Source organism: Gossypium raimondii, chromosome 11 (genome assembly GCF_025698545.1).
Source record: "Gossypium raimondii isolate GPD5lz chromosome 11, ASM2569854v1, whole genome shotgun sequence".
Taxonomy (NCBI): Eukaryota; Viridiplantae; Streptophyta; class Magnoliopsida; order Malvales; family Malvaceae; genus Gossypium; species Gossypium raimondii.
The window spans coordinates 56757482-56785141 of record NC_068575.1 but is presented as its reverse complement, the minus strand read 5'-3'; the positions used below and the strand labels follow the sequence as shown (position 1 = coordinate 56785141).

Here is a 27660-nt window from a genome sequence, read left to right as displayed (position 1 = left end):
TGGGCAAATGCAATGTCAATCTAATGGTATTAGATAGGAGCCCGGTGCTGTGATCATCTGGAATAAGTCGAAATGTTTTGATTCTCTGAAGATTTGGTCGCCCCCACCCACCGACGACCACACCTCACCTATTCTTGTTATTCATAATTTGTCGAGCAAGGGCAACTACACTGCATCTATGCGACCATACCCAGCTAATTTTACACAAATGTTTGTAGAGTCATAAAAGGGATAATGATAAATTTAATTTTTTTTACGAATTATTTTTAATAAATTTTGATCATTAATTTTTTAAAAATGTTGAATCACCTTTTTAATAGAAATTTTAATTAAAATATTTTTTTATAATTTTTACATGATAATTCATGTGTACTTCATGTTGATATGACACTATTTATCTTACATGCTATGATAATAAATAATTTAAGTTTTATAAAATATTCAAAAAATTTAAAAAAAACAAAAGTTCATAAATTCAAAAAATCAACATGATATATATGTGAATTGTTATGTCTAAAAATTTGTTGTTATAATCATAATTTCATTAAAAACATCATTTCAATTTTTTTCAAAAAATGTTGATGATCAAATTGAGCTCTTTTAAAAAGATTAAGATCAAATTTAACTAAAAATAAAAATTAAATTGATAAAAAACGTAAAATAAATACTAAATTTGTCATTATTTCAAAACAAATATAGTGTTAGATGATTTTGAAAATTTTGATACTAAAATTTAAATATAATTAAAATGGTAATTTAAATAATAAATTAAATTAGTTGGAATTACTAAAAACCCACCTCAATTAAGATCCAATTAATGATGTACGGAATGACAAAAAGACAAATAGAATCCTTTTATAGGGCATGGTGGAGCTGAAAAAAGTTGAAAATCGTGGCCATTTCCCAAGCAGAAAAAACAAGTGTTATAAAATAAGATGGAAGGTTGGGTTTGTGCGGAAACGACAAGTAAAGGAGTTAGAGTAGTGTCCCTAATAGCTTGGTTAAATTTGTCACCATTCTCCTAATCTAGTGTGGCTGTTCCCACACCATCCTTCCTCAACGACTCTTACTTTATTTCTTCCAACTAAGGCTGTTCCCTGTCAACCCTCTCCTTCGGAGTTCGATCATTAATTTAATCCCCCCCTTTGTCAGCTCCATCCTTACATGCTCAAATCAAAGTTTCATTTTGGATTTTAACATGCACGTCTTTCAATACTTCTTAAATTCCACAGGGTAAGTTCCCATCTCCATTTTTAACTAATGACTATGTACTTTTGAGTATAGATGGTTCCGTTCTAGAGGAAGTTGGCTTCATGGCAAAAGGGGAATAATAGGTGTAATACCCTTAACTCGTATCCATCGCCAGAATAAGGTTATAGAATATTACCGGAGTTTACAAATTAATTTACAAACATTTCATTTCATCAAATATTCATATTTACAACCAATTAAAATCAAAACATTAATGAGCTAACGTTAGCCAATTTAACTTATTCATGCCATTATAACTAGAATCAAATCATCCAAAATTACTGATAGAACCAATAGATAGTGTGATATATCTCCGACAAGCTTCCAACCCAATCGAGCTTCCGATAATCATTTCAATGCATCTAATAATTATACATATTACCAATAATAATTCAATTCTAATAATAAAACACATATTTATATAATATTCATCACCAAATAAAATTCACTTTAATTAAAATTATATGAATATAGTTCATACGAACTTAACAAGCTAAATTGCGTAAATACCAAAATTCGTGAACATTTTGGTAATTTTTATTTTCCTCAAATGTCTACCCAATCTTGATCTAAATTAATATTTCATTCAATTTATTAATTTAAATAATAAAACAGTTCATTTCATGCAATTTGGTCACTTTTTGACATTTTATAAATTTACCCTTAAAATTTTACTTTTATTCAATTTAGTCCCTGAACCTAAAACATGCAAATTAGCCATTTTAATGAAAACTCATATTAGTTGAATAATTATATATTTTCCTCCTCCTCTCCATTCACATCCTTAATGTATAGAACATGCTTATATGTAATATTATCTATAATTGCACTATTTATTTATATGTTCATTCAAAGCTATCCACTTGAGTCATAGTCACTAAATTATTTATATCTTGAGCTACAGAACCCCGAATTAATATCCGCTAAATTTATATGAAACTAGACTCACATATCTTCTTACCATAAAATTTTTAGAATTTATAGTTTAGCCAGTAAGTGCAGTTTATTCTTTAAAGTCATCCTTGTTCTGCTGTCTGACACTTTCGACCCTTCTTCACTAAAAATTAATTATCTCCTCGTACGGGATTCGGATGATGTTTCTATTGAAAATAGACTCTTTAAGGATTTAAAAACATAAATTTAAGCTCCTAATTATTTTTCTCAAATTTTTGATGATTTTCCAAAGTCAGAACAGGGGAACCCAAAATCATTCTGACATTGTCTCACAAAATTTATTATATCTCATGATTTACAACTCCATTGCTTACACCGTTTCTTTTATGAGAAACTAAACTCATTAAGATTTAATTTCATATTTTATTCATCTTCTAATTTGATTACCACAATTTTTGGTGATTTTTAAAATTTATACTACTGCTGCTGTTCAAAACTGTTTTAATGCAAGATGTTGATTACTAAGTTTAAAAGTCCCTTCTTTTTTTTCTATAATATTTCCCATCACTTTCTCTTATTTCCCTTCACTAATATATCAAGAACATAAGACCTTATTTAAGAAAACTCTACTATAGCATCATTTCCATGCTTTTTCAATAATATCAAACTTAAAAATATATTGAAATCTTGATGTTCTTACCTTGTCCTATTAGTTTCAACATTTAACTTGATTTTCTCTCTCCTCCAGCTTCTCTTTCTTGAATCTAACTTGATATTCTAGCTCCCCATAGTCTCTTTGTTATCTTTCTCTCTTGATGGATATGGAAATTCTTTTAATTTCTAGGTGAAAATGGTGAATTTTTTGTGGAAGGACCAAATTGTAAAGAAAGCAAAACTTTCTTTCTTTCTCTCTTCTTCTCAAGTTGGTGCATGGGAAAAATGGTGGGATGGTGATTCTTCATGTTCCTTTTCTTATATATATACTAAATAAAATAATAATAAAATAATATTTAAAAATCAAATTAAAATATTAATAAACTAATATTTATTTATTTAATCTAAAATATCTCCAACATCATCATTGCCTTCTAGATTATTTCACCCTTAAAATATTTGCACCATTTGTAACACCCCTTACCCGTATCCAACACCGGAATAAGGTACGAGGCATTACCAAAACACATACACTTGTAAACGTATTTAACCGAGTTATAAAATTTCATCTAAATAAAAACTTTTAAAATAATTAACATGTTTCTATAACTTTTCACAATATATCCTCAAAATATTATAATCATAATAATTAGGGCCTACGAGACCCAGTACATACTCATACAATTCAATGCTTCATTTCCATTTCATTTAATTCGCAATTTCTCATGCTCACAATTTAGATCATATCACTAGCAATTTCCATTTAATTCACGTACAATTCAATGTCACTAAGTTTAACACTAATACGTATTTACCATTTAACTCAACGTTTATCGATTATATCATTCAATAACACATTTATGAAATTCTTAATTTTGCAATGAAAATATCACTTTAGCTTAAATAACAACATCATCCCGGTATAAATACACTACCACTTATTCATTTACTTTAATTCATTTGAGCCCATTTGTCACTTACCATCCTTAATCAAATTAGGGAACAGTTCACGGAAAATTGAGTACTTCACTTTCACTTTGACATATGACCTCTTATCACTTGTCCTTGATCGATAAGTGTAGCTAGGCTACCACTTATCACTTTGTTACTTGATCGAGATAAGTGTAGTGAAGCTACCACTTATCACTTTATCACTTGATCGATAAGTGTAGCCACTTATCACTTTGTCTCTTGATCGATAAGTGTAGCTAAAACTACCACTTATCACTTTGTCACTTGATCAAGTACTCAAATCCGCTGTTCCACTTAATTTGATCATTTATTCGATTTTCACATTTTATTTTATTCTCATTTCAACAATAAATACATTTCATCATACATTGTATAATTCATGAAATTAACATTTAATCATTAAATTTCAGCCATATGAACTTACTATTTCATTATCTTCCACACTTGTTTCCTATGCACATTACACAAGATATAAACATATCATTCAACCATAGTTGCAAGCTAGTGTATTGAAACATAACTCTTTTTGGAACTAATCACATGATAAACCATTCATGACATTATTTCATGCCAAATCATATACCGAATATACCATACACACATGCTATGAAACTTTATTTTCACACATGAGCTTAAACCATGTCCAATAATGCACAAATTTAAGCATCATTTCTATTTCATCATCTATCAATTATAATCAAACATATGACCAATTATACACAAATCATTCATATATTTCTCAATTTTCCTCCTCCTCCTCTCCATTCCACATCCTTAATGTGTATCACACACTTAAACAACATTAACCATAATTTCAATATTCACTAACATGTATATTCAAAGCTGTTTATCCGAGTCGAGTCACTAAATTATTTTTACCCGAGCTACAGAGCTCCAAATTAAGATCCGTTAATTTTCCTGAAACTAGACTCACATATATTCATAGCATAAAATTTTCAGAATTTTGGTTGAGCCAAATAATACAGTTTATTCTTTAAAGTTTCCCTGTTTCATTGTCTGACAGTTTCGACCACTCTTCACTAAAATTAATTATCTCATTGTACAGAATTCAAATGATGTTTTCGTTTGTTTCTTCTAAAATAGACTAATTAAGGATTATAACCATATAAATTATAACTCATAATCATTTTTTACAATTTTAATGATTTTCCAAAGTCAGAACAGGGAACCTGAATTCATTCTGACCTTGTCTCACTAAATCTATTATATCTCATGATTTACAATTCCATTGCTCACATCGTTTCTTTTATAAAAACTAGACTCAATAAGCTTTAGTTTCATATTTTATTCATCCTCTAATTCAATCTCTACAATTTTGGTGATTTTTCAAAGTTACACTACTGCTGCTGTCCAAAACTGCTTTAGTGCAAAATGTTGATTTCCATTTTGCCCCAAATTTCACAGTTTATACAATTCGGTCCTTTCTCAATTAACCCTCAATTAATCTAATTTTTCTATTATTACTTTACTAGGCATTATAAGTTGTTACACAACTATTGAAATTCAGAATTTCCACATATAACTCTATCTTCAAACTCTTTTACTATTAGGTCCCAAACATTCACTTTCTATTCAATTCTTTCAATAAAATCAGCATATGAACAATTTAAAGCTCTAATTTCATGATAAATCATCATATACTTCCAGCACATATTCATATCAACTTTCAACTTCTTTCATAAAATCAAAACTAATGAATTTAACAAGTGGGCCTAGTTGTAAAAGTCATAAAAATACAAAAATTTCAAGAAATAGTCAAGAATTGAACTTACTTGTAATAAAAATATGAAGAACCAGCTTGAAGAAGCCCTTCCATGGTGTTTTAGCTGATGAGAATTCAGAAAAATGAAGAGAAATCTAGATAATTCCACTTTGGTCCTAACTTTATTAAGCAAATTTTGCAATATTCCAATTTTACCCTTAATTCTCTTTACTTTCTGCTGATTTCATGCCCTGCCGTCCAGCCCAAATAGGCCTTGGGTCTATTTACCTTTTAAGCCCTCTTCCTTTTATCATTTAAGCTATTTAATTATTTCTTATAATTTTGCATTTGTTACAATTTAGTCCTTTTGTTCAATTAATTATCGAACTTTAAAATTTCTTAACGAAACTTTAATACTAACTTTTAACACTCCATAAATATTTATAAAAATATTTATGGCTCGGTTTAAAATCCCGAGGTCTTGATACCTCATTTTGATTCTAATTATTTTAATATTTATTTCTAGTGCACTATTCACTATTTCAAAAATTTTCCTAACTTCACATTTAACTTATACTTACTAAATTAATAATATTTTCTACCCATTTGTCGAATTTAGTGATCTCGAAAATTCAAGCCATTACATTTTTGAAAATTCCATTACATTTTCTACCCATTTCACATTTAGTCATCTCGAAAATTCACCGTTCCGACACCTCTGAAAATTCAAGCCATTACATTTTTTTTTCGTCGGATTTGTGGTCCCGAAACCACTGTTCCGACTAGGCCTAAAATCGGGCTATTACACCATTGGTCCTTCAACTTTTTCATATTTACACTTTACCCCCTCAAATTTTGAGTATTTACTCTTAATTAACAAAACTTTTCTCACTTTTGTGATTTAATCATTTCTTGAATTAATATATCATAATATACTTCCCAATGTTGTTATAACTCAAAATTTCCCTTTTTGTCACTTTATTTCCTTATTTTATTATATCAAGGATACCTACTTTCTTACTGTAGTAATTTCTGGGGTATTACAGTAGTAATTTTCGAGATATTACAATAAATGATCATGGAAATTGGATTCTTGGATACAATAAATATTTGGGGAATTGTTCTATTCTTTATGCTGAGTCGTGCGGTATTTTGGAAGGTCTATCTTTGATTGTGGAGCGGGGATATGATTGTGTAGTGATTTAATTTAACTGTCTTGAAGCGATTATAGCTATTCAGGAGGGATCTTCTGAAGGGCCCAACGTTGCTTTAGTTTGAAGAATTCATCAAATACTGTCACGGTTTAAGCAATAGGACATTAGGCACATTTTTAGAGAGGAAAATTAGGAAGCTGACCATTTGATCAAATTGGTCCAACATAGAGATTATGGGTTATGTCTGTTTGCGACCTCTCCGTTAGAAGGGTTGGTGATAAGTGATAAAAGTAACATATTTTAATCTTGTTCTTAATGCGTTTTGGATGATTATTCGATGTAAGATGGTGAATTGTATGCTCCTAATCCTTTAAATTCATGTTTCTATACTTAGAAGAGCATTTTGGAGCAAAAGGAGAAAAATCGAAGCAAGTTTCAAAAGCCATACGGGCTGGACCCTCCCACACGAGCTAGGCACACGACTGTGTGGATTTCATGAACTGCACTCCAAAAACGTGGAAAAACGTAATTTTTAGATTTTTTGAGCATTTTAATACCTATATATACCAAATATAAGAAGAGGGGAGTAAGCCGTCAGAGAATATTAAAGAAAACAACTCAAAAAACACTATTAAAGTCTACTCTAAAGCAGATTTCCATCAAGATTGAAGACCTCATTTTGATTTCTTTGAAATTTATTATGAGTTTATTTATTTCTTGTGGTTATATTGTCTTAGAAATGTTTTTATTTGCAATTATGAATTAATTTTCTAAATACATAAGGAGATGAACCCTATGATAAATTTTGTCTTTTGATTTTTTTTTACGTAATAAATACTTAGATATTGTTCTCAAGTTTGTGTGCTTAATTCTTAATTTAATATTTCTAGGTTATTAATCCATGTTTGATGTGCTTGAATCAGATGAGGAATAAACCTTGTTTAATAGTAGATCTAACATAATTGAGTGGAGTTGCATGCAATTTTAGAAATAGGACGACATAAATTTACCGGATTAGAGTCAAATCTAATACGGGGATCTATAGATCGAGTTAATGCGACAATAGGGGTTTTAATTAGAAATAAATTTCAATCAATTAACCTAGAGTCAATTGCTCTTCCTCTTGAAAGAGATATTAGTATAATTTAGGGATTTCTACGGATCAAGATACTAAAGTGAAGGAATTGCGTAATATAGATTGATAATGACAGATGAAGTTAGGTGAATTCTTTCCTGGGTATTGTTTTACTTACTAGTTGTTTACTCAATTATTTTTCGATTTATTCTTTGTCGTGTTCTTTAGTTAATTTAATTAGTTAAATTTAGTTTTTAATCAATCACTCCAATTTGTCGGCTAAATGATAGAAAGATAATAATTATTAGTACTTTTAATTCTCGTGAAAACGATAGCAATTGATTAAACTTCTTCTATGTTCAATTTTTGATATTCGATTCTTGTTTTTATTTTATTTTATTTTATTGGTAAAATCAACTTAATTAAAAGCTATTTCAACACTACAATTATAGTAGTTGTGATGTATAGTGTGTGCTTAGAAGATATATAGTTAATTCAAACCACATTATTACCCAACAAACAGTTTCATACCTATGATTATTGGAGTCAGCTTCAACTTGGATTTGGACCCACCTATTAAATTACAACATACCACACAAAGCAATAAATTAGTTACTTTACGATTTCAATTATTTAAATAATTTCAACTCCTTTTTTTTTTTTTTTGAGTTAAACATTCACATCAAATTAATATTACTATCTTAAAACAGAAAATAAATAACATGTTGAATTGTATAAATGGAAAGTACATACATACCTCTGGTATTATTGCTTCCAGTATTTGTTGGGGATGGTGGGAGAAGGGCTCGATGGCATTCGTTGGTATCCGGGGAACTCTCAAATCCTGATGGGCAGTAGCAGAATGTTTGATTGTTGGACTTGTCAAAACCGCAGGCTCCACCAGAAGCATTGCACTTCCGGCAGGCTTCCGTATCTTCCTTCCATTGCACCTCAAATCCTGTTTCCAATGCTTCTTCCAAATCCAGGGAATCATTTCGAAGTCTTTCCCAGGAAGATTGAAGAATCGGGACTCTAACATTAGCTGAACATCCATCTGGACGAATGTTATCTGTAGTTATGGAAACATTGTTGTAATTTGAAGAATTGCAAGGGAAGATTCCAAAACTCGATGAAGATTGGCAGTCATAAGACAGAGTAAGATTGGTATTTCCAGAACCGAGAACGAATGACTCAGAATTCAGGATCGAATCTTGAATTGGAATTTGAGGATGACAAGAGCCATTCTTGATGAAGTCCTCCCTCGCAATCCTTAGAATTTGATTTTCATGATGGATGTCCAGCACCTCATACTTTACACCAACAATTTCAATCTTAGTGGTATTAGTAAAAACGTCACAGTGAAGCGCCAAACCAGGATGTCCGCATTCTGGATCTCGATCACCTCCGGAGAAAGGATATCCAATGGAGATATTCCCACATTTAAACACTGCATCGCGGCACTTCTCGTACAGTTGATCGGGACTGGGTAGTGAAACAGGAAACCCAAGAATAAGCAAAACAGAAGTTTAAAAACAAGTAATTTCATGTAGAGGACATATTTTTTTGTATAAAGTGCATGCCTTAAAAAGTGATTTAAAAACAAACTAATTATAACCTTTTTTCATCTTTCTTTCCCTAACTTTTTTTCTTTTTTCTCTTGTATTCTCCTTTCTTATCCTCCATTACTTTCCCAAATCCATCCTCTATGGGGAAGGAGTTTAGAACAAAAAGGAAAATAGAAGATTTTAGAACTGCCATTTCATCACAAAGTCAACGACATTTAACAAAATTAGACAAAAAAAACAAAAAACAAATACAATTTGGATAACTATTTTGTAATTTTTTAATTAGATGACCAAAATAAAACTTAAAGCATAATTGTAGCTTACCCAAAAATTAATAAAATTTAAGTCATGAATAAGTATCTTTTGGCTTTGCATCATTGATTCATGTGAATAAAAGGCATCACTTTAGCCATGTAATTATTATATGCTTCTCAACCCCTTTCATGGAGTTATTCTAATAATATTGTTATTTAAAAGATAAATCATGAACAATACAAAGCAATATCTAGCACCAAACACAAAACAAGTATCAGATATGAATATAAATCCGACACATTATGTTATGTAGCATATTTATGATAAAGTTATGGCATTGATGCACTACACGCTCCCGTTTACTCATTAATGGCCACCAAAATGATGATTAAAGGACACTAAATAAACCCTTTTCTCACTTTAAACTAAAGTAGACAAGTAATAACCAAAAAAAAAGGAAAAAAGACAGAACAATGATTAACAACATAGCCCATGTTAAATTTTTAATCATAGCAAAATCCATTTTTCTTAACAGTAAATTACAAACTTAGCTCAGCCAGTACTTAATACTTATGTTGCGAAAAATGGTCCTTGGTTCTGTTTAAGGTATGCATGAACAACGCTCTCATTTCACCATCCCTGTAAAATGAAGCTAGAAGTCAAAAGATTCTGTGAAAATTACCATTCATTCACTACTTTTCAAATTCTTCAAATACGCTATTTTCTTCATTCATTACTTCTTTTTTTGCTACTATTGTATTTATGTAAATAGTAGCAGAACAATCCTGAACTGCAGAAGGCATGTTAAAAAGCACAATGCGAAAACATAGAGAAGCTTCTTCATGTGTATATATATAGTATTAAGCAAATTAGAGATGTACCTTGAATTGAACCCCAAGACTGAAATTCTTGTGAAAAATGGAGAAGAAAATCAGATTGACCTAACTCTAAATGAAATTGTGCATAACTTCTCTTCTTATTTAGATTTCTCCCATTTACTAATAATCAAACAAACAAACAAAAAATTTTAAATCCAACCAAAATTACGAAACCGAAGCGTCCTTGAAGCTTCAGTTAAAACCAAAGGACCCCCTTGGTGATGCGAGCTAACTCCTCCAACCACCGCTGCAAGCGAAGAAGACGAAAGACAATCTGCCACCGCACGACGCAACGGCTCCGGTGGCTTCTTAAGCGACGAAGATCTAAGCCTCGACACTCCACTGCCTGCTCCTAACTGAAGCATTGAACCCCCGGGCTCCGACCTGGACTGAAAGTTGTAGCCATCGGACTTAGGTTGCACTCCGAATCCACGCACAACCGTCTGTCAAACTTAACTCCAATTTTTTTTTTTTTACAAGAGTTTTTAAGCAATTAAAATCTTCTTTTTTCCCCTCAATTCAATCGTTACTACATTTCAACAGAGAACAAAGAAAGAGAGAAAGAGAGAAATTTGTGGAAGATTCAAAATCTTATTTATTCTGAGAGTAAAAAAAATGAAATAGGAGAGGGAAAACTGGGAGGAGGGAAAGTGGGAAAAAAAAGAGATTTTGAAACGGCGGGGTTTTGAAAATTTCCATATTTGCGGCGTTTTTATAAAAACGCCGCTATTGCTTATCTTTTGTGGTATTTTTTATAGAAACGTTGCAAAAAAATCATTTTATTTTGAACAAAACGACCCCATTTTACTCAGCTAAAAATATTTTATTTTGTCTGCTAAAAATTATTAGTTAATTGATTTTATAAAATATTTTTTATTATTATTTTTATAAACTTGATTTTTATAAAAAAACAAGTACTTTCAAATAAATATCGTATATTTTAATAAGAAAACAAATGATTAAATAGTTGTATTTAATTATTAAGTTAGAATTATCCAATGTAAGATTAAGACGTTAATCATGATTTTATATTATTCTTTTCCAATCTAATCTCCATTTTATTAGAGATATTTCTTCCTAACTAAAATATAACTATATATATTGCTAAATGTTCGATGTGAAATGATTTTAGTTTTTTATTTCATTTTATTTGTTATAATTTAGTCCTATCCAACATAGATAGTTACCTATCCATATCAATTACTTTTATTTATTTATTTATCAATGTTTTTTAAAATCTAATATTTAAATATATCAAATGGTTTATATTAAATATTTTTAAATATAAAAGCATTAATTGATTGTATAAAATTTCATCATTTAACAAAACTCAAGTAAACCTTAAATCCTAAACCATTTAATATATATAAATTCAAAAAACTAGTTAATCTAAACCCAAAACCCTAACTCGGCCCCAAATCTCTAAACCTTAAATCACTAACCACAAACCCCTAACCTCTAACCCTTAACCACAAACCTTTAACCCCTAACTACTAACCCCTAAACCTTATTTAATATAAATTAAAACACACTAATTAATCTAACCCCTAAACCCTAACTTGACATCGAATCCATAAACCCTAAATCTCTAACCCTTAATCCCTAATCCATAAACCACAACCCCTAATCCATAGTCCCTAATTCCATAATCTATAAACCTTACAATTCTGAACCATATATCCTAAATTCTAACTCCTAAACCGGCATTAAATCCTAAATTATCCATATATCCTAAACCATATATATTAAACCCTAAATTATAATGACAATTACTTAAATATTTTAAAATTAATACTATCGTATCTTTTACAATTATATATGAAATTATTTAATACATAAATTAAAAATCAATCATCATGTACCCAAAAATTTTAAAATTATTTTAAATAATAGTATTTTAATTTTTCCATTTTTAACAAATATTTTTCTATGTTTATTATTTCAATTTATTTATACCTGTCATTAATTCAAATTTATCCATTTTTAACGAATATTCAATTAAAAATAAATTGAATTTTAATTAATATTAATAAACAATTAAATAGTAATTAGACAGATAAAATGTTTTTGCGGCGCTTTTTCAAAAACGCCGCTAAAGCCAAGAGCATTAGCGGTGCTTTACTAAAAACGCCGCTAAAGCCTAGAGCATTAGTGGCGCTTTCCCAAAAATGCCGCTAAAGCCCAGAGCATTAGCGGCACTTTACAAAAAACGCCGCTAAAGCCCAGAGCATTAGCGGCGCTTTTACAAAAATGTCGCTAAATCCCAGAGCATTAGCGGCGCTTTTCGAAAAACGCTGCTAAAGCCCAGAGCATTAGCGGCGCTTTTCCAAAAACACCGCTAAAGCGCCGAATGGTCTTAAAACGATGCCGTTGGGCATAGGTTTTTGCGGTGTTTTCTCAAAAAACGCCGCTAATTCTCATTTTTAGCGGTGCTTTCCCTAAAGCGCCGCTAATGCTTGATTTTTAGCGGCGTATTTTATCCAAACGCCATTAAAACTGCCGCTAAAAGTCTGTTTTGGTGTAGTGCATGAAAATTTGGTCATGTTCAAAGTATATATATATATATATATATATATATGTGATTATTGTTGACAAAGAATATTTGATGTAGTTTGTGTAGACATAATAAATCAGTTATTGATATTGGTATGCTATCGGATATGAAGGAATACAGATGGATGATGTTGATTATTAATCATATAAAGTTGTATTTGTTTATGCAAGCTGCAGTGGGTTAAATTAACATGCGGTTTTTTTTAAATCCAAATTATGTTGCCATGTCTATCAGCACCCACCAAACCTTCCAACCTTAATAATTGCACTGCTTGATTGACTGTGATTTTATGTCCCACTAGACTTTCATTTCATGCATTCCGGGGACCTAATTAACATTTTTTATTAATTAAATTACCTTTTCCCCCTCTTCTATTTTTTTTTATTTTCTCTTTTTTCTTTCCTGTTTAATTAGTCGGTTTATATATAGGACAAATGTACTTATTTAAAAAAAGGTATATTTAAAATATTTATATATCGACTTGTATGAAACGGTGATTGACACTCATTTATTACAATTCCATCCCCACTTCTATTATTATATAAAATATTTACATTCAATAATAATAATGAAAGTGTTAGGTATAATAATAAAATATATTGTACTTTCAATAAGAAATCTTAAGTTTGAATTTTAGAGAAAATATTGTTGAAAGAGACAATTACATATCTCGAAAGAATTGATCTTTTAAATGATAAAACACAACTATTACAAAAGACTTATATGTCAAAAAAAAGCCCTTAAGAAAATGCAAAAAAAAAAATTCAATTAAGTCCTTATATTAAATTCACACTCAATTAAGCCCCTCCTTTAACGGTTTTCGTCATTGATCACGTTGATTGTTAAAATAAATTGACAAAATGGTAACACTTGATGGCTTCTGGTCTAATCTAATATTTTTTCTCATAAAAATTATAAAAAAAATGGTAAACTATACAAAGGGTGAACTATACATGTGACGACATAGACTTAATTGGATGCAAATTTAATACAGAGACTTAATTAATTTTTTTAATATTTTCTTAAAAGCTTTTTTAACATATAAATTGAAATCTAGTATTTTGGTCACGGAGATGCCATTTTAACCAAAAAGAAAAAGAAAAAAAGGGGGTAATGTCATGCCATAAGTGATTGTATCAATAGTGTAACAAGGCTTAAGACCTTTGCTTTAATAGTGGGGGTGAAGAGCCCCAAAAAACACTGGATCTTTCAGGTCCTAAACTGGTTACTGTGCTTTAGCAAGATCAATTAGCCTTACCCCATCGAGTTAAGCAATTACTCCATGCACCCGTGGCTTTCATCAGCCTAATACAACATCAAATTTAATCATATTTGTACATGTTTATATTAAAACCACCGGAAATGATCCCAAATTCATGGACGTGAAATTGTTGAGCTCAAAATGCAGTTGATGAATAGAAATGGCCTGAACTAACACGGCGCCCTTTTTTTTTTTTGTAAATCACTATCATTACTTGATTGATTGACTGAGTATAGCGACTAACCCCCCACTGTCATACTGATGAAAGCAGAGTCGTCGCTCTCTTCAACTTTATACGATTTTGTCTTTTTGTATATTAATGTACATTGCCTAATTTAAGCAACACAGACTTGTATCTTAATTATGAGTTCCCTCTCCCCAATTTGATGCACTGTTGGAGCGTTTAAAATGGTTAATAATATATGTTATTCAAGTCTTTTAAATATCTTCACGTTAAACATAAATTTCATCTCATATTTGGATAAAAGAAAAGAGACAAAACTATGACTCAAGTGTGTGTGTAAATTTTGTGGGTATTGATGAATCTTTGCCCATCAAAAAGAAGGGTATTTGATGAATTGAAGAAAGATAATAATAGGGGAAGTAATAATTAAAATGTGCGAAACAGAGAGAGACAAAAAGTTTTGTGGAAAAGCAGATTGAACCAACCGACAGACAAGGAGAAAGCATAAATGGGCACGTGTTTTTTTTGGTTGGTTTGAAGCACTCTCTTTCACTCATTATTCACTACTCTCTTTCCATCTCACACATTGTAGAGAGACGCAAAATTAACTTTTAACACTACACTCACTAGTTGTACGGAACTCCATTGGTTTTTTGTAATATTATAATTGGTTTGACTGGCGGCGCCACCAGCAGCGCACCACCACAAAGCCGTAGAAAAAGTCTCTAACCCTCTCCTTCTCCTACCACTTGTCATCACCTACACACTTCCACCACTACTCACCATTGCTCTCGTGTTTTTTACCCCCTAATCTATATATGTTATATATATTTTTCATCCACAAATTAAACCAATCCATTACTCTTACTAAAAACTAGGACTATTGTCCCTTTGATAAATTTTCACCATAAAACTCCTCGACAAACCTTTTCACTGTACAAGAACAAACAGCTCACCCTTCTTTTTCCTTCTTTTTTTTTCACTTCATTAAATTTAATTCCCAGATTTCTTTTCTTTTTCTTTTCTTTTTTTTGTATGGCTTTTATAGTGGATCAACAATCAGAGTTCAAATACTTTTGTAAAATTTGCAACAAACGATTTGGGTGTGGGAGAGCACTTGGTGGGCATATGAGGGCGCATGGAATAGGCGACGAGAGCCGCTTCATCGATGACGATGATCTTGCTAGTGATTGGGAAGATAAATTATTAGAAGGGAACGTTGTGCCACCTAACAACGAGCGCATGTACAGATTAAGAACAAACCCTAATCGATTAAAGAGCTGTAGGGTTTGTGAGAATTGTGGCAAGGAGTTCTTTTCATGGAAATCTTTTCTGGAGCATGGAAAATGTAGCTCCAGGCCTGGGGATATTGCTGAATCTCTTGTTTCCTCACAAGGGTCAGAAGGTGACGATGATGGCATCACAAGGAGAGGCTCCTCTGGTTATTTCTCTAAAAGGAAAAGATCATTGAGAAGTGAAGTTGGTAATTTCAACGCCTTCAGTTCTCCATCAAGCGAAGAGGAAGATCTTGCCAATTGCTTGATGATGTTATCTAATGCAACCGTTGTCCCTTTAGTTACCGAGCCTGAAGAATCTTGTACTTCTGCCAGCAAAGAAGAGGAGAGAAGGAATACGATGAATTTCATCACTCATCCTGCCATTGCATGTAGACCTAGGGTACCTACGGACAAGGCCAAAGGGCTGTTTGAGTGCAAAGCATGCAAGAAAGTGTTCAATTCCCATCAAGCACTGGGCGGACATAGAGCTAGCCACAAGAAAGTTAAGGGATGTTTCGCAGCCCGAGTTGATGATAGTTTAGCTGATGAAGACCACCATGGGTTTTTCCATAAGAAACCAACATCAACGTTTCGGTTTGATGATACATTGGCCTCCACATCCAAAAAGAAATCAAAAGTACATGAATGTTCAATATGTCACCGTGTTTTTTCATCGGGACAAGCATTGGGAGGGCATAAAAGATGTCATTGGATCACTTCAAATTCACCTGTTGAGACTTCCTCCTTGGGTAAGTTTCATCAGCTTCAACACCAGGTGGAGCAGATTCAGCAAACCCAAAGACCAAATTTTGTTGACGATTCTGAGCCGCTCGATCTCAATCTTCCTGCTCCAGTTGATGAGCTTGTACGGCGGAACCACATCCATCCATCGAGTTTTGATGTTTCTACAAAAATCTATTTGCAGCCTTGCAGTGGCATTGATGCCACAGAAAAGGAAGATAATCAAAACCATCTGCAAGTCGACAATACGAACAACAACTGCAGTAACTCTAAGCAAAATGAGGAAGACAAGGCAAAGAGTAAGGTGAAGTTGGCAAAACTAAGTGGACTAAAGGACATCAATATGAGCGGAGGTTCATCTCCATGGCTGCAAGTTGGGATTGGTTCTGACCCTTAAGTTTTGTGGTTCAATAGAGGCGGACGGTACTTAGAGGAGACCTAGTTCCCCCCCTAAGAACTTTCAAGAGTCCTTGGTATATATGTTTAACTAAAATTGATTATTTTATGTGTAACTTTTAGTCATTATAAAATTTAGAAGTACATTACTAATTTAGAGATAAATTATAGAATTTTGATGTAATATTTAATGTTTTGATTTGATATAATTGTAAGCATGATATACGCTTGAAAACTAAATAAAACATTAGTATTGATATTTTATTTTTGAAAGCATATGAAATAAATACACGTAAGAATTGAATTAAGCTAAAAGTTTCACAAAGCACCAAATATTCTTTTGCATGACTCTTATTTTCTAAATATTTTTTTTAAAAGTGGTAATTATCAAAATATTAAAGTTGATATGCATATTGAAAAATTGTACTTTTTTATTTAAGAAATCGTACTGTTATTGGATTTCTAAAGACAAACATGAAACTTGTTCCCAGATGCAATGTGTCAAGCCTCAAAACCAGAGATGCTTACAATTGGCGCAATTTAGCTGCTTAAGCATCTTTCTAAAATCTTTGTTTTATTGTTTAAAAGGCTTGGTATTTTATAGCAAATTAAGAGAATTGTAATTTCGCTGTTTATTAGAAATGTGTACACTTTTAACAATTCAAATTAGAAAACCTCCATCAAATTGTACTAACTGATTACTTAAATATTAAAAGGAGAAGATACTGAAAATTTTAACAATAGGTGGTCTTTTCCATGTAGAATGAGAAAATTAGTAGCTCATAATTTATGAACAGTATTCAAAAAATATTCAAAAATGTCTCTCTTGATTCCATTATAAAGAAGAGTTGTATCCTATCCTAAAATCATTAAAGTGTCAATAATAGGATTTTTTTTAATATAATTAGATACAAAAACAATTGTTATCTCAAAATAATCTCTATGATTATCGATTTGATCCACAAATTTTCACATGTTTCCCATCTTCAAGCTGCATGCCAGCCATATTGTCAATTGCACAAATCAGCCTATCAAAGTTTAGCATAATTCATTAAAATTAGTAACAAGAATTTCTCAAATTTACTATTTTGTCTACTTAAAATACGTCAAATATGACGTCCAAGCGACAAGTTTGCTTTGGGTTTCACATTATGGATGAATGATAACAGTTCTTCGCTGGTTGCTCTATTGAATTAAGTCATTTCTTTCTTGCACATTCTTTTTATTTATTTCAGTCGTTGCTTAACTGCTTGACAAATTTCAACCGACTCCTTTGGTACCCACAAAGCTAAGAATGTAGCAGTTATCTTGTTTCCCTTCCATTGGCTACCACCTTATGTATATTATAAGACAGTTGTTTACTAATGCCAAATTTCTTTAGATATTTAAATTCCTAGTTGTCAAGGATTATTAGATCATATATCTGTCTTCAAACCATCAAGTGGAGCACTTTGAAAATCTTTTGGTGTAGAATTTCCCTTTTATTGTTCCTTTCGTTCTCCTATACCCGAAGATTTCTTATCCATGTGATTTTATCTTGTCCCACCAGTTGTAAGTGATTATAGTATTTAATTTTTAATGTTATGCTTGGTTGGAGAGAAATGACAGTATGAAATATCGATATTATTCTTTTTCAATAGTTTAATGTCACATCAGTAAATTTATCTTTAATTTTAGAATTTTCATTTGGATTTAATTTCTTTTTCGAATGAAATGCTGAATTTCAAGATGAAAACATTGACGTGGTATTAAACTATTGAAAAAGATATACAAATAATATGATATCACCGTTTCATATAATCATTTCTATTGGTTGGAATGCCCTTCAAACCTTATTCAATGTGTTATAGTCATTCACTACTCTGATTGATTGTAAACCTATTCGGTTAAAGAGAAAGGATTGTATGAAACTGTAATTCTAGTCATTTTTATATCCCTTTCCAACCGGAGAATAAAAATCATATTTTTCCTTCTAATTTTAGCATTTTTAGTTGGATTTAAATTTTTCAAGAGAAAAATACGATTTGTCATTCTCCTATTAGAAAGAAATAAAATAACATGAAATCATAATTTCATATAATATGTTCTTTTGGTTGAATATGCATTACATGTCTATTTAATAAAAACGTTGAAGAGCTATTCAATTATACCCTCACTGAATAAGCCTATAACCTATTCAATGGGTCTTGGAATACAATATCAAATATTTTTCCTCTTTTACCCGTCTTAATATTTTCTAATTTGTTAGAACCAAAATTTAAAAAAAATTAAAATCATATAAGAATATGTCAATCACGAAAATGAGAGTTTCTTCAAATGAGAGAAAATATTTTTTTAAGGATAGATAAGTGAGAAAAGTTTTGATTTTTCACATTTTCAATGGATTTCAACCACATCTAATAGCTTTGTAGACAACATAACCAGAAAAAAAAAAAAAAAAGAGGAAAATTTTGATACAGCTTTGTAGATCTAGAGAAAAAGTTTTTGATTTTTTGACGTTTTCAGTGAGTTTCAATCACATCCGATGGCTTCTAGTAAATAAAATAATAAAAAAAGAGAGAAAATTTTGATATAGAAGGTTTGTAGTTAGGCTTTTGGAAGATTAAAAAAAAAACTAAAGAAAATATGAAAGAGGAGATAAAAAAAGTTTTTGGTAAAAATTGGATAAACTTCATGTTGGTGGCTGACAGTGGTCGATGAACGGCAATGGCGAAAGGTAGCAATAGTAACTATGGTCTGCTCGATTTTGAAAAATATGAATTTAGAATATAAATATTTAAGAGAAATCAAATATTGACTCATTTTTTTAATATTAAATTGATGTGAAAAACAGGCTTCTAATTTTATTTTGTTAATATCATTTTCAGAATAATTATAGAATTACTTTTATTTATATTTTACTACATATAATTGATTTATTGTTGCAAACGTATACAAAAATAGAATATTATTAATTTCATTAAATCGTATTCTAATCAATTAAGCAATACAATAATATTAATTGTTAATTTGAATTGTCTGTAACCTTTCATGCATCTTTTTTGGGGATCAGCATTGCTCCAAGTATGCTTTTGGTCCCAAATCAAAATTTTGTTCAATTTTTTTTTTTTTGGGCTTCTATTCTATTACTTAATGATTATTTTTCTATATTGTACGAAACTCATGTCACAATTTACCGTAACGTAGAACTTTGTTTAGCATTGCTGTCTGCACGGCTTTTGAGGCCCAAAGTTGTTTTTTATAGGTAAAACATTTCGGCTTTTGTTGTTGAAACCATGGTTTGGCAAATAAAAGGCCTAAATGCTACGAAGATTGTGTTTTTGGGCTATTTTACCAATTTAACCCAAAACAAATTTTATATTATAAAAATGATTCAAGTTCAAAAACAATTACTAAAATGACTTGAAATAAATAATATTTTTCGATATTGGAAACCCAATGGCCGCCACTACATAGTATTTTGGCCCAATAATTGACTGATGATTGTGTCAGACTTTAAAATATTGATTGTTTTTACTTTGAGAACCCAATGGCTGGCACCAGGATATTTTTTTTAAAATCGTATCATACCGGTATACAAAAATACTATTTTTTTTAAAATTTGGTTCTGGCCATGTAATGGACGGCACTAGAGATATAAAAAAATTTGGTGCTGGCCAGTAGGTGGCCGGCACCAAGTACTTTTTTCGTGTTCCAATGTAATTTTTTTTTACTTTGTTACACTAATAGCCAACACTAGTTAAAATAAATTTTTTTAAAAAAAAATTGGGTGTTGGCCATGTAATGGTCGGTACCAAGTACCTTTTTTTGTCCTAATACAAAAAATTTTTTGGAACACTAATGGTCAGCACCAAATACAATTTCGGCACCTAATGCAATTATTTTTTGAACACTGATGGGCGGCACCTGTTAAATTTAAAAAATAATAATTTTGGTTGGGCATGTGATGGTCGGCACCAAGTACCTTTTTTGCCTCCCAATGAAATTTTTTTTCTTTGGGACACTGATGGTCAGCACCACCTTTTTCGGGTACCAAAATTTTTTTTTTTAGTTTTGGGACAGCGATGGCTGGCACCAACTTTATCACATTAAAAAAATTATTTTTTCTTATTTTGGAATACAGATGGCCGGCACCAAACCCTATATATAGTGGGTGGTTGGGGTTCAGATAGTGTAAATGGATGAGAAAATATTTTTTTGAGAGAGCCATAAAAAATAATAGTGTTTTGTAGTATATCATCAAAAGAGTTTTTTTGCAGTGGATTGTCTATGAGAGTTTTTTGTAGTGTACAACTGAGTTTCGGGGTTGAATTATATGTTGTCATGTTTTAACGGAGTTGAATTATATATTGTCATATCCACCCCAAAGGTTATGTCATTAAGGGTTGGATGACTTTCTGCGTCATAGATGGCTAACCGAGATGTCCAACGCAGATGGACATTATCTATGGTGCAATAGCGTTTATTCCGCAACTTATAAGTGGGGTACTGATGCAACGTAGACCTGATTCAAGCAGAAGACGACTAATTGTGAAGAAACTACTACTCAAAATAATTGTATTATTTCTTTAGAATGTTTGTATTTTTATATATTTGTAAATTTAATGTAGTTGTTTAGGATAGGGGTGAGCATTCGATCGAATCGAATCGAATCGAAAATTTTTGAGTTAATTGAGTTTTCGAATCTCATTTTATCATCCTAACTTTATTTGAAGTTTTCTCGAATCGAGTCGAGTGAGATGGAATTCGAATCGAATCGAATCGAATATATTTGTTCGAGTTAAATTTTGAAAAATAATTTTGGGTCCTTGTAACCATTGTCACCCATCGTAATAAAATTTGTCCACTTTAATCAAAATTTTTATTAACTTTCATCACCTCATAATTTATTTATTAATTTTTTATATACTGGTTAGCTTATTTGTTTGCTTAGTTGTTTCAATTATCTTCGGATTCTTGTCACTATGTATTTTGGAATTAAAAATATATTAAATATAAAAATATGATTTTTAATAAAATTTATTTTAAAATAAAATTTGAAATTGATACCAATATAAAATTTTAACACGAATATTTTATGGCATAATTAAGAATTCAATTTTAATATAAATATTCAATATGACTAAACAATTCAATAATATAAATAATATAAAATGTGAAATTTAATTTAATAATATAAATAGTATATATAAATAAAATTATTACTATTTATGTTTAGTGATTTTTTGGATAATTTTGATTTTTATTTGAGAGTAAAGGGTGAGAAGTAAAAGTTTAGGGGGAAAATAAAAAGTTTTGGTGAATAAAAGTTTGAGAGAAAGTAATTAGGGGGAGTAAAATTTTGGAGGGAAAATATTAAAAAAAAAATTGGAGGGGGGAGGGTTTGGGGTAGATGGGAGGGGAGATGGGAAGAGAATAAAAATTTTAGAGGAAAAGTGGGAGGGAGTAAAAAATTTGGGAGAAAATAAAAGGTTTTGAAGGTTTTTGGGAGTAAAATTTTGAAAAAAAAAATGAATGGAAGAGTAAAATTTTGGTGGGAAATGGATTTTGGGTAGATTGGGGGGTTGGGAGGGGAGGGGAGTAAAAGTTTTGGGGGGAAAGTGGGAAGGAGTAAAAGTTTTGAGGGAAAAGTAAACAAGTTTGGGAGTTTAAGGTAAAACTGTAAAATATTATAGTTTGATATTCGAATTATTCGAGTTATTCGAATTCGAAAACTCAACTCGATTCGAACTCGAAATTCGAAAAAAAAATTCGAGTTGATTCGAATAACTCGATTCGTTTAACTCGAAATTCGAATTTTTTTTCGATTTTTTCGAGTCAAATCGAATTTTACTCACCCCTAGTTTAGGATTTAAGGTATCATTTTTATATTTTCGTGTATTAATTTTTTAGAATGTTTGTATTTTTTTATATCTGTAAATTTAATATAGTTGTTTGGGATTTAAGGTTTCATTTTTATATTTTCATGTATTAATTTCTTAGCATGTTTGTATTTTTTGTATCTGTAAATTTAATTTAATTCGTATTATATGTAGTTTGAATTTAAAATTTTCGTATTAATTTTTCTCATTTGTTTGTAGTTTGTTGGGTGTTTAAATTTAATTTAGTGTGTATTGTTTTTGTTTGAATTTTTTTGTATTAATATTGTAGAATGTTTGTATTTTATTGTGTTCAGTAAATTTAATTTATCTTGTACTATTACTTGTTTGAATTATATATTTTTATTAAATATTTCAAATCATTTATTCAAACAAATAATTATTTTAGAGAAATTAAATTAATATTAAAAACAGAATAATTAAAAAATAAAGTAAATATTTACAGATAAAAATTAAAATTGACGTGATCTCGAGGACGTCCCCGATGCTAGCATGTAATGGTCCGGATGCCTCCGTCGACGATGCCGTGCACCTTCCTGAGGCGTTTGATAATTGATCGGTTCGGCCTCCAGTGTCCCGTCCGGTGTACTTAAAAATGTAGTATAATCATATACATCATAATCGGGAGTTAATGGTATTGCGTCACCGGAGGTGCCGATGGAAAAATATCCTCAATGGTAGGTGTATGTGCTTCTGCATTGAGCTCCGGGTGATATGAGGACGATCCAGACCGTGTCGAATGTTGAGGCTCGGGGTCGTCACCAAAAATATCCTTGAACGATAGAGGAAATTGAGGCTCGGGCTCGGACTCCGGGTGGTGTAATGACGAGTCGAATGCTTCATATTGGGGCTAGAGGCAGAATCAGTTTTGGTGTTCCCGAATGGCGGAACTCGGTTACGGCGCGGTCGTGCTTTCCTCTATTGCCATCAGGAAGATTCCGGTTGCATGTCTTCTTGGATTAGCATGTAACGACCTTGGAATATAAAGGACTTCCCGTGTGCCATATACCATAATGCGTACTTGCGCGTAGAAGCGAACCCTTCCTCTAAGACATACAAGGGAGGGCACCTCGAATGTCGATCATTCCACATAAAGATATATGGTTCATGTTTTCCACCCAATTTTTTACCGTCCCAACCCGAACCCTTTTTGTCCATTCGTGGATTTCTGTGATGTCGACGGGAGGGTTTGGGATAGGTTATGCGCAATCGAACTACCTCAGTACTCGACCTCCATCGTGCCACTCCATCATATGGAAATGAATCAACGGTACATTTGACACGAACAACTATTGCTACTCAATAACCCATGATGGTATGAGCGCCGCGTTGTCTTCCTCAACATATGGCATCCATAGAAACTGTATAATATAGATAACACGTTATTAGTTAATTTTTTTCTTGTGCAATTATTGCATTTAAAAAAGAAATATTTGGAATCGTATTTTATGCTATCCCGGATTGAGTCTCTATCACTATACAGTACATAGGTTCGGTGAATGATCGCCTGATTCCCGGTACAGTTGCCCATCTAAAAAAATGAATAAATTATCAAATTATTTTTTCCATGCAAAAAATGAGTATACTATACTATACAATTAAAAAATAGATGGCAAAATTGAACTATATATTTACCTATTAACGAGTGGCCACACATACGGTTGGTGGCTCATTGATGCCAGAAATGGCATTCCGTATAACGCCCAAGACTACAGTAGAAGGTAGCCATCGCCAATTGTTTTCGTAGATGGCTTTGTCGCTCGACAAAGCTCGCGGTATAAGCATGCCAACACTGTAAAGCCCCAACTGAATCTTCCGGCAAGCTCGAGATCCTCTAATAAAGGAAAATACATTATTGGGACTTTATTTTGATTAACATCCGGCAATAGTATCCCACCTATAAGTTGCAGAATAAACGCTATTGCAGTGTAGATAATGTCCATCTGCGTTTGACTGCTCGGAAGATGTTGGAAGTTTTGTTTTTTAACCAAGTAAATTTAATATAGGTTAATCGTCCTTCCTCGTCGTTGGGGGACACCCTTCCAAGTAACCGCTTGCAAGTACTCCACGGATCGGGCACTTTTCCAAGCCCGATCATTGTTTCGCCGTTTATAGAAAGCCCTAGTTAAACTGTTACGTCTTTGCAGTGTAATAGTTACCTCCCCACATGGGAGGTGGAACGTATGTGTCTCCGGGCGCCATCTTTCAACTAATGCCAATATTAAATCGGCTCGTAGCTCAAATATCTGAATGTATTAAGCTACCCCAAAACTCGCGACATTTAAATACATCAAAACTCTTTGATTGGGAAAATAATCGGGATCATGGAACCGGGGTCTCACAATTTGGTACTGATCTTGCGTTTATAGTAAATATAGAATGTTATATTTCTCATTTAAAAAATAATTTAAATGAATATTTAAAATTAAATGAGACATTTTTTTTCTCGTTTACCTTATGCACATAGGTTGTAATGTGGTTGTTGTCATTTAAAATAATATTAGGATTAGGATCCATGGAGTGGTCGGCGATGGTTGACGGTGAACGACGATTGTTGGAGGTGTTTGGAGGTGATTTGTGATTGTCGGTTATCGGCGGTGGTCGGCGATTATGGGTTAAAGTAGCCCATTTATAGTGGGGACTATGTGACTGAGCAAATGCAAAATTGAAAAAAAAAATTGTGTTAACTATTGTGGGCCATTGGAAGGCCAAATTGGCCTTGGTCAATGACACAGGTGACGCAGGATTGGCCTAACAAGTCCTTTCACTTTTTTTTTTTTTCATTTTATTTATATTCATTTGCATTTCATTTCTTCCTGTTTATTTCATTTATATATTTTCTATTTAAATTTAATTATTTCTCATTTCTCATTTTTATTTACATTTCAGTATTTGTTTTCATTTAAATTTATAATTTATTTTCATTTAAACTTTCATTCCATTTCATAATCATCATTTCATTTTATATTCATTTAACATTTCATTTCATTTCATTATTTTTTTCATTTAAATTTATTTTTTCCTAATATACAAATTTCCTTTTCATATTAATCACAAACAGTGTCATTTCAATTTATTTTTTCAATTCATTTCATATTTTTTCCATATTAATTAGTAGTCTCAATATCAGGGTCATTTAAAATTTTTCATATTTTATTTAAATTTTCTGTCAATTTAAATATTATTCCATTACAAAGTTTTAAATTTCATTTAAAATAAAAAAAATTATCATTTCATTTTCTTTTTGGGTTTTTTTTTTTGAGTTTTTTTAGGCCTGAAATAATGGGTCAAATCCTAAAAGTAGGCTTGCTTGTGCCGGCCAACCTCTCCCCATTTCTCAGGCCTATACAGGGCTGATACAGGCCTCTCTAACATGTCATTTCACCTCTTCTTTTTTTTTTTTTTCATTTCATTTCTATTTCTATTTCAATTACGTTTGTTTTGAATTTCTATTTCATTTATTTGAATTTCCATTTCATTCCATTCCATTTCCATTTTTATTTCTATTTCATTTAAATTATATATTTTTCATTTAAATTTAATTTTTCTCATTTCATTTAAATTATCTTTTTTACATTTAAAATTAATTTTTTCTCATTTCATTTAAATTATCTTTGTTTACATTTTAATTTAATATTTTCTCATTTCATTTAAATTATCTATCTTCCCATTTTCATTTATTTATTTCTCTCATTTCATTTATATTATTTTTCCATGTAAATTTAATTTTTCTTACTTCATTTAAATTATCTTTTTTTCATTTAAATTTAATTTCTTCCTCATTTCATTTAAATTATATTTCTTTCCATTTAAATTTAATTTTTCTCATTTCATTTAAATTTAATTTTTTCTCTTTTCATTTAAATTATCTTTCTTTCCATTTTAATTTCCATTTTCTTATATTAATTGTTCTCTCATTGTTATTTATTTCATTTTAATGTGTTTTAAATTAAATATGTATGTATATTGTATTATATTTAATCAAGTGTATAATTTCAATAAAGTATATCATTTATCTAATTTTTCACATTTTTACAATTTTTTTACAAAAATATGCGCTCAATAATATATCATTCGTCATCTTCGAGTCCTGCATTACAAGATGATTGGCCGGAAACAACTCTTCATCGTCCAATTCATCATCAAGTAGGTGAGTCGGCACAATGTTTGTATATTCTAGGAACTCGTGTGCAAGAGCCGCATCAGGATCCACGTTGGTCATGAAGGACCCTGTATTGTTTTTTATAACTATACCAGGGCCCGCGTTCCCGACCAAATGGGGGTTTGCATTTTCACCCTCCACCCGCCTTTCCTCGTATATGTCTTCAGGGATGTCATCCAAATCGAGGTCACTGAAATCATCGTTGGGATCACGGTAAGACTGATCATTATTATCAGACCCTTCATCACCATATACTATGGTGGCCAACACCTCTAGACGGATCTCTGGACGAGTACATGAGTTTGGGATGTTATACGAACATCCACTGGTGTTTGGATTTTCGGGAGTTGGCATTGACCGTCCAAAACCCGACTGACCTTCCCAGGAGACGTTAAAATCAAAATCAATTCCAGAGTACTGGCTTGCTGGAATTACAACTTGAATGAGATCTGGTTCAGCTATCTCAGCGAAAAACTCAACCGGGCTGGGATTTTCTATCTCACGGGGGGCAATGAATTGCTATCATTGTCACTAGATTATCTTCCTCTTCAAGCTCCATTTCGGAGAACTTGAGCGGATCAATTGAAACCGAAAATTTGTAAAATAGTCTAAACATTCACTTTCTGCAATGGGTTGCCATCTTTGTACTGATTTTTCGTTTTAAATCCACCAGCGAAACACTTTTGTTGAATCTCATTCCTATTGTTTTTCGACTTTGAAATACACAACCTTCTTCAGTTGTATTTATCATTTCTCCATCGAAATGAACATAAACAAACAAAATT

The 27660-nt window shown here is 31.4% G+C and overlaps 1 protein-coding gene across 1 annotated transcript; it reads left to right on the top strand.

The window, feature by feature from the left end:
* The first annotated feature begins 15455 nt into the window (after positions 1 to 15455).
* On the top strand, positions 15456 to 16835 carry LOC105801450 (zinc finger protein ZAT9). Its single transcript, XM_012632753.2, has one exon. It carries the CDS (start codon positions 15456 to 15458, stop codon positions 16833 to 16835), a length of 1380 nt encoding a protein of 459 aa, XP_012488207.1.
* The last annotated feature ends 10825 nt before the right edge of the window (positions 16836 to 27660 follow it).